The sequence below is a fragment of the Colobus angolensis genome, unplaced genomic scaffold, assembly GCF_000951035.1.
Source record: "Colobus angolensis palliatus isolate OR3802 unplaced genomic scaffold, Cang.pa_1.0 Scaffold524, whole genome shotgun sequence".
Classification (NCBI taxonomy): Eukaryota; Metazoa; Chordata; class Mammalia; order Primates; family Cercopithecidae; genus Colobus; species Colobus angolensis.
This window is the reverse complement of record NW_012118755.1, coordinates 742,797-757,173: the sequence shown is the minus strand read 5'-3', so window position 1 is coordinate 757,173 and position 14,377 is coordinate 742,797. Positions and strand designations below refer to the sequence as shown.

At 40.1% G+C, this 14,377-nt stretch overlaps 2 protein-coding genes across 13 annotated transcripts in view; one reads left to right on the top strand and one right to left on the bottom strand.

Moving 5' to 3' along the window:
• The window catches only part of LOC105525241 (zinc finger protein 33B), a 54,270-nt gene extending 47,433 nt beyond the window's left edge, over positions 1-6,837 (top strand). For 9 of the 12 annotated variants that reach the window (XM_011960783.1, XM_011960777.1, XM_011960785.1 and 6 more), the window contains one exon: positions 4,369-6,837. In XM_011960783.1, coding sequence (XP_011816173.1) covers positions 4,455-6,455 — 2,001 coding nt within the window. In that variant the 5' untranslated portion in view covers positions 4,369-4,454 and the 3' untranslated portion in view covers positions 6,456-6,837. The remainder of the gene's footprint in view (positions 1-4,368) is intronic. The other 3 variants (XM_011960782.1, XM_011960779.1, XM_011960780.1) reach the window with 2 other exon arrangements.
• ZNF248 (zinc finger protein 248) overlaps positions 1-14,377 on the bottom strand; it is a 363,665-nt gene that overhangs the window by 97,466 nt on the left and 251,822 nt on the right. The gene's annotated exons all lie outside the window — the stretch shown is intronic.

The window sequence follows — 14,377 nt, the reverse complement described above, 5'->3', positions numbered from 1 at the left end:
TAGGGATTGGAAACCAGTGATATATAACAAGGTTATTAATACTTCATGACCAAATGTGGTTAATCCCTGGCAGGCTTTTTCAACATTTGAAAAGCAGTCAGTGTAATTCCCTGTGTCTAAGCCAACTTCATGGTTAGGTAACCTGTGCAGTCACATGTTGCTACACTCTTGTAAGAAGGGATCCTGTACTTCGCTTAGTGCCCTGCTGTTGCCATCTTGAAGTTCTTCACAGTTTTATTTTTGAACTTGTGATTTGTATGTGAAGTTTGATGGACACTGGACTGTGTGCAAGTAGACAGGATACTTGAGAGGCAGTGCCCTACTAAGCTGTTGGTCTGTGTAGTATGGCCTGGGAGTGTCCTGGAATTGTGTGTAGGTGGCCAAGGCAATGACCTTTGTCTGCATTGGTTGCAGCAGCAGCAAACTCACAAACAGTTGCACCCCAAAGAGGACCCACAGTGTGAGGCTGGCTTGCTTGTCTCTCCCCTAAGTCTGTCCCTCTGACAATCTTAGGAAATACTAATTTTCTGAGCTGAGTACTGGGACAGTAACCTCCAGCTTTCAGGCAGTCATCATTGTCAGTAAAGTATTAGAAAATAAAAGCATACTTGTGGACATTGTGTTAAGGGACACTAGGCAGTTACTAGAATTCTTTGGAGTGCAGGTTCTCTGGTCTTACGAACTGCTGCAACATTGCAAAGCAAATATCCACGGGCTTAGAAATAGGAACTTCGTTTGGTGGGAGAGAACATTATTTTCGTATAAAATTTTGGTTGAAACAAATAAGTGTTAAAAATAGGTTTTTTTTGCGTTTGAAAATACAGTAATACACTGCATAAACAGGTGTTTCCAATTATATGCAAATCATGAAGCCATTTTTGGTTTCTTATGCAAGATGTAGGAAATGTCAGAGGAAACATTAAAATGCCATTGTATAAATTTACATGTAAAATTGAATTCAGTTTTGTACAAAACTAATATTCACGAAGAATTTCAGAGAGCTGCTACTCCAGTCTTTTTCTTTTTTTTTTTTTTTTGAGGCGGAGTCTTGCTCTGTCACCAGGGCTGGAGTGCGGTGGCCGGATCTCAGCTCACTGCAAGCTCCACCTCCCGGGTTTACGCCATTCTCCTGCCTCAGCCTCCCGAGTAGCTGGGACTACAGGCGCCCGCCACCTCGCCCGGCTAGTTTTTTTTTTTTTGTATTTTTAGTAGAGACCGGTAGCCAGGATGGTCTCGATCTCCTGACCTCGTGATCCGCCCGTCTCGGCCTCCCAAAGTGCTGGGATTACAGGCTTGAGCCACCGTGCCCGGCCAGTCTTTTTCTATATATACCAAAGCTTGTATTTTTTTAACTTTTATTGTACAATAATATATCAGAAATCAGAAATTTAGCCCATATTGCCACAACGTATAAAGAACCAACAGGTCCCTAACGATTGCATCAGCTGAAAAAATCAACCTTCTCAAATACAAAATAGCAAAAATTACTTATCTTGCATTTGCCAAGAATACATATTACTTTCAATTACATATTGAAAATGAAGTTGCTAAAAATATATATTTTTATGACTTAATAAATGAATTTGCAAAAAGAGTGCCAGAAAATCTTATGATCAGTCAAGATATATTAACAAACTATTAGTAATTATTGTATTATTTAAAGTTATTACAACAAAACTTTTTTGTGATTGTAAATTTGTTGTTTTATATTACTATTATACCTATTACATTTTACAAGTAATAAAATATATTAAAAGAAAAAAACATAATTTATTTTACCTTTTACTATACTACTTTTTATACATTCTGAGTAACCTCACATTTTTATTTTCCACTGGCCCCATCAGTTATGTAGTCATCTCTGCCCTGTATTAAAAAGAAAAATATAGGAAAAAAGTCAAACCCATATGACCATTTCAATGTAAGCAGAGAAAACATTTGACAAAATTTGGCATCCATTTCTAATTAAAACTCTCTAATGAAGAATAGAAGATAACTTTCTTTAATCTGATAAAAGTCATCCATCTATAGAAAATGTACAATTGACATTGTATATAATTGTGAAAAATGGTATGATTTCTTTTCAATATCAGGAACATGACAAGGATGTCCACTCACACTTGATAGTGTAATATATACTACCTAGTATAACCAGGGAAGAAAAAGAAAGGAGACTGGAGTGGAAAAGAAGTAGAAATGTCTTTCTTCACAAAAGATATTATTATCTATGTAGGAAATCTAATGGAGTCTCCCAAGATATGGGAAAAAGAATGACTAGAATTATTAAGTGTAGCTAGGTGGCAGGAGAAAAATATGTAAAAATGAATTTTACTTCTATATATTAGCAATGATCAATTGGAAATTGAAACTTTTGAAAGTTCTCTTTGCAATAGTATCAAAAATATTTTTTTAATAGCTATGTCTGGCAAAAGATGTGAAAGGCCGCACTAGAAACAATAATCCACTGCAGAGAGAAATTGAAGACCTAAACAAGTAGAACTCCCTGCTTATGTCAGAAAGCTCAATATTGCTGACATGTTTTGTTGTTAAAATGATTTATAGATTTAAAATAATGTAATTCCATGTAGTAATTAGCAGGATTTCTTGTAGTAATTCTAAACCTTATGTGGAAATACACGGGAACCAGAATAACTAAAACTTTGAAAAATAAAAGCTGAGTTGTATGGATAGTATTACCTGATTTCAAGACCCATTATCAAAGTAAAAGTTTGCTGAGACTTGGTATTTTTGTCCAGAGTACTTTTTCTTCAATTTCAACATCTAGTAGTTTTATTAAGATACGTTTTAGAGAGAACTGTTGCTGAACAGTTTTCCCAGGTTCATGATGGTTCCTTTGAATATGTGGATCAGGTCTTTTATTTTTGGACAGTTTTCTTAGATTATACTTTTTAATATTAGATTTATTCCGTTGTTTTCTTTTTTCTTCTTTAAGGACTGTAATAACATATATACTATATTATAATTTTATTTATTTAATTGTAGACCAACTTTGTCCAGAACTTACTTTCTGAACCCATTTTCTTTTTTCTTACTCTTTAAAAATTATTGCTGCTTCTCTTTTTTCTTGTTTCATTCTCCTTTACAATGCTGTTTATTCAAGTTTCAGTCAAATGTAGTTTCCCCTTTGGCTCTGTTTTAGTTTACTCAGGCTGCTGTAACAAAATGCAACAGACTGGGTAGCTTAAATAAATTTTCTCACAGTTGTGGAGGCTGGAAGTCTAAAGTCAAGGTACTAGCAGAGTTGGTTTCTGGTGAGGTCTCACTCCTTGGCTTGCAAATGGCATTTTCTTCTGGTGTCCTCACACAGCCTTTTCTCTGTGCATATGACCAGTGGTTGGGGGTGGTGAGTCGGGGAGAAAGAGAGCTCATGTATGTGCTTTCCAGTCTCCCCCTCTTCTTATAAGGACACCAATGCCGTTGTATTAGTGTGTTACACTTATGCCCTCATTTAACCTTAGTTAATCTCCTTAAAGTCCCCATCTTCAAATACAGTCACACTGGAGGTTGGGGTTTTAACATACACATTTTTTGGGGGGCACAGTTTAGTCCATCACAGATTCCTTGATTAGGAATGTCTTTAATAAGTCTTTAATAAGACTTGAATTACAAGTCTTATTTTCTGTGATTACTCTGTCCTCTTTACAACTTCATTCCTGAGTTTGATTACCCTTTGCCTCTTTAGTTTGCATGCAATCCAAGTCTCTTCTCTTGGATTTCCCAGTAGCCTGAGCTTTAATCTGCGTGAACTCAGACATCTTCTGAGTATTTTCCCACTCATAGTGAAACTTTCCCTTTCTGGGAGTAGTTTTGTGTTTCATCCTCTCTGGGCTGTCTGTCTCCTCTATCCTATGTGATCACCACAGTCTCTGGCTGACTCTCTTTGTAGGCATGGGCTGTCACTTTTTTGCTATATTTGAATATCTTAGTGGTATTTGAAATTAGTAATATTCTCCATCTCCTAGTTATGCTAAAGTCATGGGTTGTTAGAGATAATATTAATTGCTCCACTTATGCTGACATTTATAGTTCTTGGGGGGATGCATGAGGAATGCGGATGTAACTAGTTGCTATTATTCTTCTTACATTAGAAACCAAATGTATGCATTCAAATAGTTAAATTCCCCTCTGTTTTTCCACTAGCCTAGGCCTTTTGTTTCTGGTTTTTGTTTTTGTTTTTTCACCCCAAACCCATGACATACAAAAAATATGCACTTGCAGTTATGTTCATCTCTGGAAATTGGCCAAAAAACCAGAGTCAGCTACAACATAGGGCATTTGTATAAAGATTTCATTCCCTAAGAAATGTTTCGGTATTTATATGGTAAAATTAATTTTGCTTGTTTCTAGAAGTCTGGACAGCTGATCACCTGAAAGAGAGGAGCCAAGAAAACCAATCTAAACATTTGTGGGAAGTTGTATTCATCAATAATGAAATGCTGACTAAGGAACAAGGTAATGTAATAGGAATACCATTTAACGTGGACGTAAGTTCTTTTCCTTCCAGAAAAATGTTCTGTCAGTGTGACTCATGTGGAATGAGTTTCAACACTGTTTCACAGTTGGTTATCAGTAAGATGAACTATTTAGGAAAAACGTCTGATGAATTTAATGCCTTTGGGAAGTTGGTACTCAATATTAAGCATGATGAAACTTATACTCGAGAGAAAAATGAAGTTTTGAAAAGTAGGAACACTTTGAGTCATCATGAGAACACTTTGCAGCATGAGAAGATTCAAACTTTAGAGCACAATTTTGAATACAGTGTATGTCAGGAAACCCTCCTTGAAAAGGCAGTATTCAATACACGGAAGAGAGAGAATGCAGAAGAGAATAACTGTGAATATAATGAATTTGGGAGAACTTTCTGTGATGGATCATCCCTCTTGTTCCATCAGATACCTCCATCAAAGGACAATCACTATGAATTTAGTGATTGTAAGAAGTTCTTATGTGTGAAGTCCACCCTTTGTAAACATCATGGGGTATCCATGAAACACTATGATTGTGGTGAAAGTGGGAATAATTTCAGGAGGAAATTGTGTCTGTCACAGCTTCAGAAAGGTGATAAAGGAGAGAAACACTTTGAGTGTAATGAATGTGGGAAAGTTTTCTGGGAGAAGTCACATCTCACTCGACATCAGAGGGTGCACACAGGAGAGAAACCCTTTCAATGTAATGAATGTGGAAAAATGTTCTGGGAGAAGTCAAACCTCACTAAACATCAGAGATCACACACAGGGGAGAAACCTTTTGAATGCAATGAATGTGGGAAAGCCTTTAGCCATAAGTCAGCTCTCACATTACACCAGAGAACACATACAGGGGAGAAACCCTATCAGTGTAATACGTGTGGGAAAACTTTTTACCAGAAATCTGATCTCACTAAACATCAGAGAACACACACAGGGCTGAAACCCTATGAATGTTATGAATGTGGAAAATCCTTCTGTATGAATTCACACCTTACGGTACACCAGAGAACTCACACAGGTGAGAAACCTTTTGACTGTCTTGAGTGTGGGAAATCCTTTTGTCAAAAGTCACATCTTACACAACATCAGAGAACTCACATAGGAGATAAACCTTATGAATGTAATGCATGTGGGAAAACTTTCTACCACAAGTCAGTGCTCACCAGGCATCAGATAATTCATACAGGGTTGAAACCTTATGAATGTTATGAATGTGGGAAAACCTTCTGCTTGAAGTCAGACCTAACAGTACATCAGAGAACACACACAGGTGAGAAACCCTTTGCATGTCCTGAATGTGGGAAATTCTTTAGCCATAAGTCAACCCTCTCTCAACATTATAGAACACACACAGGGGAGAAACCCTATGAATGTCATGAATGTGGAAAAATCTTTTACAATAAATCATACCTAACTAAACATAATAGAACACATACAGGGGAGAAACCCTATGAGTGTAATGAATGTGGGAAAACCTTCTGCCAGAAGTCACAACTCACTCAGCATCAGAGAATTCACATAGGGGAGAAACCCTATGAATGTAATGAGTGTGGAAAAGCTTTCTGCCATAAGTCAGCTCTCATTGTACATCAGAGAACCCATACACAAGAAAAGCCCTATAAATGTAACGAATGTGGAAAATCTTTCTGTGTGAAGTCAGGACTTATTTTACATGAGAGAAAGCACACAGGGGAGAAACCCTATGAATGCAGTGAATGTGGGAAATCCTTCAGTCACAAATCGTCACTCACAGTACATCACAGGGCTCACACAGGAGAGAAATCTTGTCAATGTAATGAATGTGGAAAAATCTTTTACCGTAAATCAGACCTTGCTAAACATCAGAGATCACATACAGGGGAAAAGCCCTATGAATGTAACACATGCAGGAAAACTTTCTCTCAAAAGTCAAATCTCATTGTACATCAGAGAACACACATAGGAGAAAAGCCTTATGAATGAAATGGGTATTAGAAATTTCCAGCCACAAGTGAGCCTTCATAATGCCTCAGATTATTCACACTGTGGAGAAAGCCCTGTTGACATCCTGAATGTACAATAACTATCCACAAACTTGCCTTTTGTTACTCCAAAGTAACAGTAGGGGATAAACCCAAGACTACAACAATTATAGAACAGCTTTTGTTAGGAAGTGATATTCTGTTGAATATTAGATGATTAATACTGGCATAAAACCTCATAGATTTTTTTGAATTTGAGAAAATTTTTGGCAAAAATACAAGCAAGATTATGTTTGAGTTTGCATCAAGGAGAAAATTGTCAATTTAAGAAATCTAAAGTGAAAATTTTGCTTAGAAACACAATATGACAAATTCTGTTTTGAGTTTGATGCCATAATAGTTTTTAGGGTATCTAACAATAATTTATAGATGTATATTGTGGAATGTAAAACTTTAAGAACTTAAAAAAGTAATAATTAAAATAACCTCACAAGAAGTTGTAATGAGTACAGGGAATTCCCATGTACACTTCACCAAACTTCCTCTAAGGATAATATATCATCATAGTATATGGTCAAGTCCAAGAAATCGATGTTACCTTGCTAGTGGATACAGACTTAACTCAGATTTTACTATGGTTTGTGTGCACCGTGTGTGTGTATGTGTGTGTGGTTATGTGAAACTTTTACCACTTTTACATTTGAGTAACCATCAGCACAGTTAGTTTACAGAACTGAAAAGGAACCTGAGATCTGTATTGTATCAGGATTACAAAGGAATCAGAATTTAGCCTCAAGTAGTTCCCTTCTTGTGTTAATAACCACGTCCTTTCTGCAACCCTATCCCTTGGATCCACTTGACTATGAAGCTTCTTTTAAAGCATAAATTGAATAATCAGGGCAATAGCATTAAACACATCTGTGAATTATCCCTGAAGTTCATAGGACTTACATATGTACAAGTGGTATGTGATATAAATCGTTTCATATGCATAGTGGAATTTAACCTAATTGTGAATAGGAAGTAGGTATCCTAATTTAGTGGTGGTTACATCATCAGGCCCATACCAGATGTTTGTCATGTCTTGAAACAGTTTAAAAGGAGACCACAGAGCTAATGTTTATCCATTTAAAAGTTATAAATCAAAAAAACAAATTATCTAAAAAAAATCTATCCTGTACATGTGAAGATCTAGGCTTGCCTCTGTGTGCTCCCTTTCTCTTCCTACCTGTGGCTCATCCCATGCCATGAAGTGCCTAGGGTACATATGTGAACACTCCCTTCAGTGTAAATGATACTCCAAATTTTCTTTAAGCAGCTGCTCTCCAAGACAGGGCCCTGGAAAGAGGCCCACACATAGAGCCCAGTTGCTGCCCAGGGCTCTTGGCTGTCGTTTCAAGGCTCATTGTGCCCAGACAGGGATCTCGGCCCTCAGAGACTTGAGAATATGAAGAGGAGGATTGAGGCTGGAGCAGAGCCAGAATCAAGCTGGCGTGGGGCTTTTATTGACAGTGTGAAGATTGTACACTACATTACGTGATCAGATCATACAAATAGTCTAAGGTTATACAGTCTGGTGATCCTAGATTACACAAGTAATCTAAGTTCCACTTTAGGAAACTAGAAAAAGAAGAGCAAATTAAATCCAAAGTAACCTGGAAAAAAAGTAAAAATCAGTGACATTGAAAAGAGAAAATCAATAAAACCCAAAACTGGTTCTTTGAAAAAGTCAGTAAAATTCATAAACCTCTAGCTAGATTAAGAAAAAACAGAAGACAAATATTGCTAATACCAAAAAGGAAAGAGGCCATCACAGCTGATCCTATGATCACCAAAAGGATTAGAAAGAAATATGGACAACTCTGTCCATAAATTTGATAACTTAGCTAAAATGGACCAATTCCTTGCAAGATGCATTCTCTCAAAGCTCACACAAGGTAGACATCAGTAGGCATATATATCTATTAAATAAATCTAAGCAGTAATTAATAACCTTCCAAGACTGGGCGCGGTGGCTCACACCTGTAATCCCAGCACTTTGGGAGGCCGAGGTGGGCGGATCACGAGGTCAGGAGTTCAAGACCAGCCTGGTCAACATGGTGAAACCCTGTCTCTACTAAAAATACAAAAAATTAGCCAGGCAGTTGGCACATGTGTGTAGTTCAGGCTACTCAGGAGGCTAAGGCAGAAGAATAGCTTGAACCTGGGAAGTGGAGGTTGTAGTGAGCCAAGATTGTGCCACTGTACTCCAGCCTGGGTGACAGAGTGAGACTCCATCTCAAAAATAAATAAATAAATAAATAAAACCTTCCAAAACAAAGTGCCAGGACCAAATGGCTTCACTGATGTGCATTTTTTGAGATACTGAAGGTAGAAATGATACCAAGTCTCTACCATCTCTTTCAGAAAATAAAAGCAGAGATAACACTTCCCAACTAATTTTGTGCACCCAGTATTACCCTAATACCAAAACCAGGCAAAGATATTATAAGAACGGAAAACTACAGATCAATATCTCCAGTGAACACAGGGGCAGAAATCCTCAAAATATTAGCAAATCAGGAATGCAAGGCTTGTTCAACGTTTGATAATCAGTGTAGTCCATTGCATGCATTAGCAGCTCAAAGATGAAATATGATCATATCATTAGGTACAGAAAAAGCATTTTACAAAATCCGATATCCATTCATGATAAAACCTCCAAACATAGAAGGAATACAAGAAAACTTACTCAATTTGATAAAGAACTACCACAAAAAACCCTATAGCTAACATCATTCTTGATGTTTCCAACTAGATACTTTCCTACTAAGATCAGGAACATGGCAAGGAACATCACTGCTTTTCAGCATTGTACTGGAAGTGCTGTCTAATGCAGTGATGAAAAAAAAAGGAAATAAAATGCACATAGATTTGGAAGAAGGAAATACAACTGTCTTTGTTCACAAATAACATGATTGTCTTTGTAGAGAATTCTAAATAAACAACAAAACTCCTGCTGACATTAATAAGCAATTATAGCAGGGTTGCAGGATATAGTCCTCAGGTAGATGATAAAAAGGAATTAGACATCAAATCATTAAAAGACATGGAGGAACCCTAAATGCTTATTTTTAAGTGAAAACCAATCTGAAAAGGCTTTCTATTTTTTATGATTGCACTTATATGACATTCTGGGAGAGGCAAAACTATCGAGCCAGTGAAAGGACCAGTGGTTGCTGAGAGTTGAGGGGAAAGGAGGGATGGCAGGCAGAGAGGTGATTTTTTAATGTAATTTGTCAAAATGCAGAGAATGGAAAACAGTGAAGGGAAAACAGAGTAAACCCTAATGTCAACTCTGGAGTTCAGTTAATATTGTATCACTATTGGCTCATTAATTGTAACAGATGAACCATAATGATGCAAGATGTTAATAATTGGGGAGCCTGTGGACGATGGGAGGGGTAAAGGTTTATATGAGAATTCTCTGTACTTTTTGCTCAATTTTTCTGTAACCCTAAAGCTACTCTGAAAAATGAAGTGTATTAAGTAAATAAATAAGTAAATAGCCAACCAACCCTGAGGAACACTTGTTTCTGTACTAAGGTGTTCTTTTGTTAGTCGTGTGTTTCAGAGTGAACCTCTAAATCACCATTAAAGAACATTTGAATTGCTTTTATACATCCTTAATATATTTTAAATTATGGTAACTGTGATCTGAAATTAAGGACTAGTATTCTTGGTTCTCTTGACATCTGAAGCCAAAAGGGCCTCAAATGACCTAACCTCATTTTCATCCCCACTCTACTTCCACAGGTGAGGTACCTTAGCAGACAGTCATCCCTGTCAAGGGGGCCAGGCACAGTTCCTGCTTATTCCTAAGTAGTAAGATCTGCTTCCCTGCCAGCTTTTGGAATTATTCACCAAACCCCTCACATCCTCCCACAGCAAACAGTGGTCACTGTACTCTCTGGATAATACAGCTGCTTACCACAACCCCTCCTTTTCCACTCTGCTCCCAAGTAGAACCCTGTGTGGCTCTGTCCGGCATGTGGTGTCCTTCTCACCTTTCTGAGAGTTGGTATGACTGACAAACTCACGTAGATCTTATCTGTCCAGTGTCAGGTGTTCAGTGTTCAATCTTTCTATAGCATCAGAGTGAGGATCCTTCCTTAACCATCAGGATGAATAGGAAGCAGTTACAACCATTGACATAAACAGGATGGCCCATCCAAAGCCAGTGTCATCTAGTCTAATTTTAACTAACTGCTCTTGGCTAACTGACAGGTTCCCATATTATGGCAAAGGCTTCTTGGACAGAACCACCAGTTGCTGGCAGGTTTGCACTTGGCCTGTGCTGTAATGCACTTTTCTTGGGGAAGGTGAGTGTCACATCTCTTCCCATCCTAATATGCACTGTGTGCAGGACAAGAGTGCTCGCCCATTGACTGCGTCCCTGCATGACTTGACTTGGGCTCAGCCTGTTTGGCAGGTGGTCTCTGAGGTTCCCACCTGTAAAAGTGGTGACCACACTGCACACGAAGTGATCAGCACTTTAGCGCCACTTTCCAAAGGTCTGGCTGGAGCTCTCTGATTATCATCACTGGCTGCATGGAGCATCCCTACAGACTATTGTTTGTTATTGAACACGCCTGGGTTGTGCATGCAGATGGCCTGTTGTGAGGTTTGTGGAAAGGCAGGAGACAACTGAGGGAGGTGAGTGTGGCACTCCAATTGCCTAATGAGGCATTCAGGAAGAGTAGTACCTACACCCCTCTCCTGTGCTGTTCCTTCACTTGCTGCCACCACACATGCTTTCCTGACCCCTAAGAGTATCAAGATGCACATGCGTGGTGGCCCAAGGTCCAGGTGCTGATGAGAAGAGAACAAGGTACCAGTTCTCCCCAGATTACCAGAGGAAGTAGCTCTCCTGCTCTCCCAATGCAAAACCCCTTGCCAGTGTGCCTGAGCATGGCCTGGCACTGCTGCTTGCCAACATGCCACAGGGTGAACCTTGCAATCATGGGGTCTGATGGCCTACACCTGGGCCACAGACTATACGACGTTACCCTGAGCATAGGGAGAGTGACTGTGACATCCACTGTGCTTTGAGTATTTGTCCCCTCTTCAAAAGTCATGTTGAGGCCGGGTACAGTGGCTCAACAAATCCCAGCACTTTGGGAGGCCGAGCACAAATCCCAGCACTTTGGGGGGCTGGGACAGGAGGATCACTTGAGGTCAGGAGTTCAAGACTAGCCTGGTCAACATGGTGAAACCCCATCTCTACTAAAAATACAAAAATTAGCTGGACGTGGTGCGTGCCTTTAATCCCAACTACTCAGGAGGCTGAGTCAGGAGAATCACTTGAACCCAGGAGGCAGAGATTGCAGTGGGTTGAGTTCACGCCACTGCACTCCAGCTTGGTCAAGAGAGCAAGACTCCGTCTCACAACAAAACAAAACAAAAAACAAGTCATGTTGAAACTGAATCCTCAGTGCAACAACTTGCAAAGGTTTGGCCTTTGGGAGGTGGTAAGGTCATCATGAGAGCTCCACCTCATGAATGATTAGTGATCTTAGGAGCAGGCTGGATAGAACACACTAGGCCTCTTTTTGCCGCCCCCTGCCCCCCTCATTCTGACATGTGAGGGCCCAGTGTCACTCCCCTCAAGAGGAAACAGCAAGGAGGGGCTGTCTTGGAAGCCGAGACCTGGTCCTCACCGGATACTCACCTTTCTGGCGCTTTCATCTTGGACTTCCCTGCCTCCAGAGCTGTGAGAGGTAAATTTCTATTGTTTTAAATGACCTGGTCTCAGGTGGTTTGTTATGGTAGCACAAATGGACGAAGACAAAATGTCTCTTGGAAATTTGGCATTTGGCCATGCTACAGTCTCATCTCTGCACATGAGGAATATGTTGGGACACTATTGAAAAAAATCAAACTCAACTCCTAACAGCATGGTCCCAATGCCGCCTAAGACATTATCAGATTATATTCAGGGGAAACTGGGAGAGTATTATGAGTGTGTGTGTGTGTGTGCATGCAGCCTATGTGTATGTGAGGTGGGGCTGGGAGAGAGATTTATAATACCCCAGTTAATAGTTAATAGGAATGATTGCTTGAGCCCAGGAGTTCAAGGCTGCAGTGAGCTACCATGGTGCCACTGCACTCCAGCCTGAGTGACAGAGTGAGACTCCGTCTCTTTGAAAAAGAAAAGGCCAGGTGCAGTGGCTCACGCCTATAATCGCAGCACTCTGGGAGGCTGAGGCGGGCAGATTGCGAGGTCAGGAGATCAAGATCATCCTGGCTAACACGACGAAACCCCATCTCTACTAAAAGTACAAAAAGCTAGGTGTTGTGGCGGGCGCCTGTAGTCCCAGCTACTGCGGAGGCTGAGGCAGGAGAATGGTGTGAACCTGGGAGGCAGAGCTTGCACTGAGCTGAGATGACGCCACTGCACTCCAGCCTGGACAACAGAATGAGACTCCTTCTCAAAAAAAGAAAAAAAAAAAAAATCTGAGGGAAAGTATCCTGTGTCGATCATCTGGAAGTAAACAGTGGGTTTGGAATATGCACACCATAGAGAAACCCTAAAGCAAAATGCATCTATGTCTGTGTGTAGTAATAACAGACTGGCATCTTTGCAGATTCAAACTGTGAACTAGAGCAAGGCATCCTGACTCTGGTCCCACAGGTTCACATGGAAAGAGACAACACAAATGAATGAAGGAACTGTGGGAAAGACAGGCATCTTGATAAACTACATTTCTTTTTTAAGAATATCTTTGAGGCACCAGTGGAAACAGACATAGGTTGGTAATGTGTGATGTATTCTCGGAAGGTACCACTTGAAGAGAGGAGACACAGACAAAAATAAATTTTGCCAAAAATTAATTTATAACAAAAAGGGCAGTGAGGTGCATGTAAATATATACAAAATATTAACAGTGTCAGAAGATGAACATCCTGCTTTGTTCAATGATTTCATGAAGTTGCTGTTTTGCATTTCGTTGTCATGTTCTCTGTCTACATGTTTAAAGGGAGGATTGCATGTGAACACTATTCAGTATTATGCATCTAAGCTTGTGCTATCAATCATTGGTAGATAGATAGTGAGAGAACTTCTAGTTCCCATCTCCCCCAGTAAGAGCTAAGATGCAAACCCTTTGTGATGAACTGATATCAAGATGAAATATAGCACCCCTATTTTCTCTGCATCAGCCTACTTTCAGGCTTGCTCTGTGAACTCACCAAAGGGAGTGAAGTGTGGATGTGTCTCTTTTACCTATTTTCACTTTAGTTCAGTTCTAGTTTGTGCATTATCCAGACTGCCCAGGATGTGACGATCACAGGGAGGAGGTCGTGTTATAAAAACTCTTTGGCTCCTTAGGATTCAGCAAAGGTATCCACTGCCTGGTGTCCGTAGTGCCTGCAGGACAGTGTGGAGCTTAGAAACAATCACGTAGGCCATGAAGGGAGGCCAGAGACTTAAGCGGTGTCCACACAAGACAGAGAAAAAATGCTCCTTTTGGGTTTCCAAGTGGTCAGTTTCCTCTTACATTAGTCTTGTTCCAGGACATGGTGTGTCCCCTTGTTTATCCTCCTGTGGATCACACTAGTTCTTCATCCTGAGGAGGAGCTGGATGGGGTGGTGAGAAGGACGCCTTGTCCTTCCTAAACCTGAAGCCCTTGTGAGCTCTGCAGGGCATCAAGCAGATCCTGAAACTTTTCCTGGCTGCGGGCCATGGACCCTGTCCTAATCCTAACTTGTGATGCTGATTTCTGAAACTCTGAGATTGCCAGGAGTTAATCTAAAAGGCATGAGGTGCGGCCGGGCACAGTGGCTCACGCCTGTACTCCCGTCACTTTGGGAGGCCAAGGTGGGTGGATCACCTGAGGTCAGGAGTTCGAGACCAGCCTGGCCAACATGGCAAAACCCCGTCT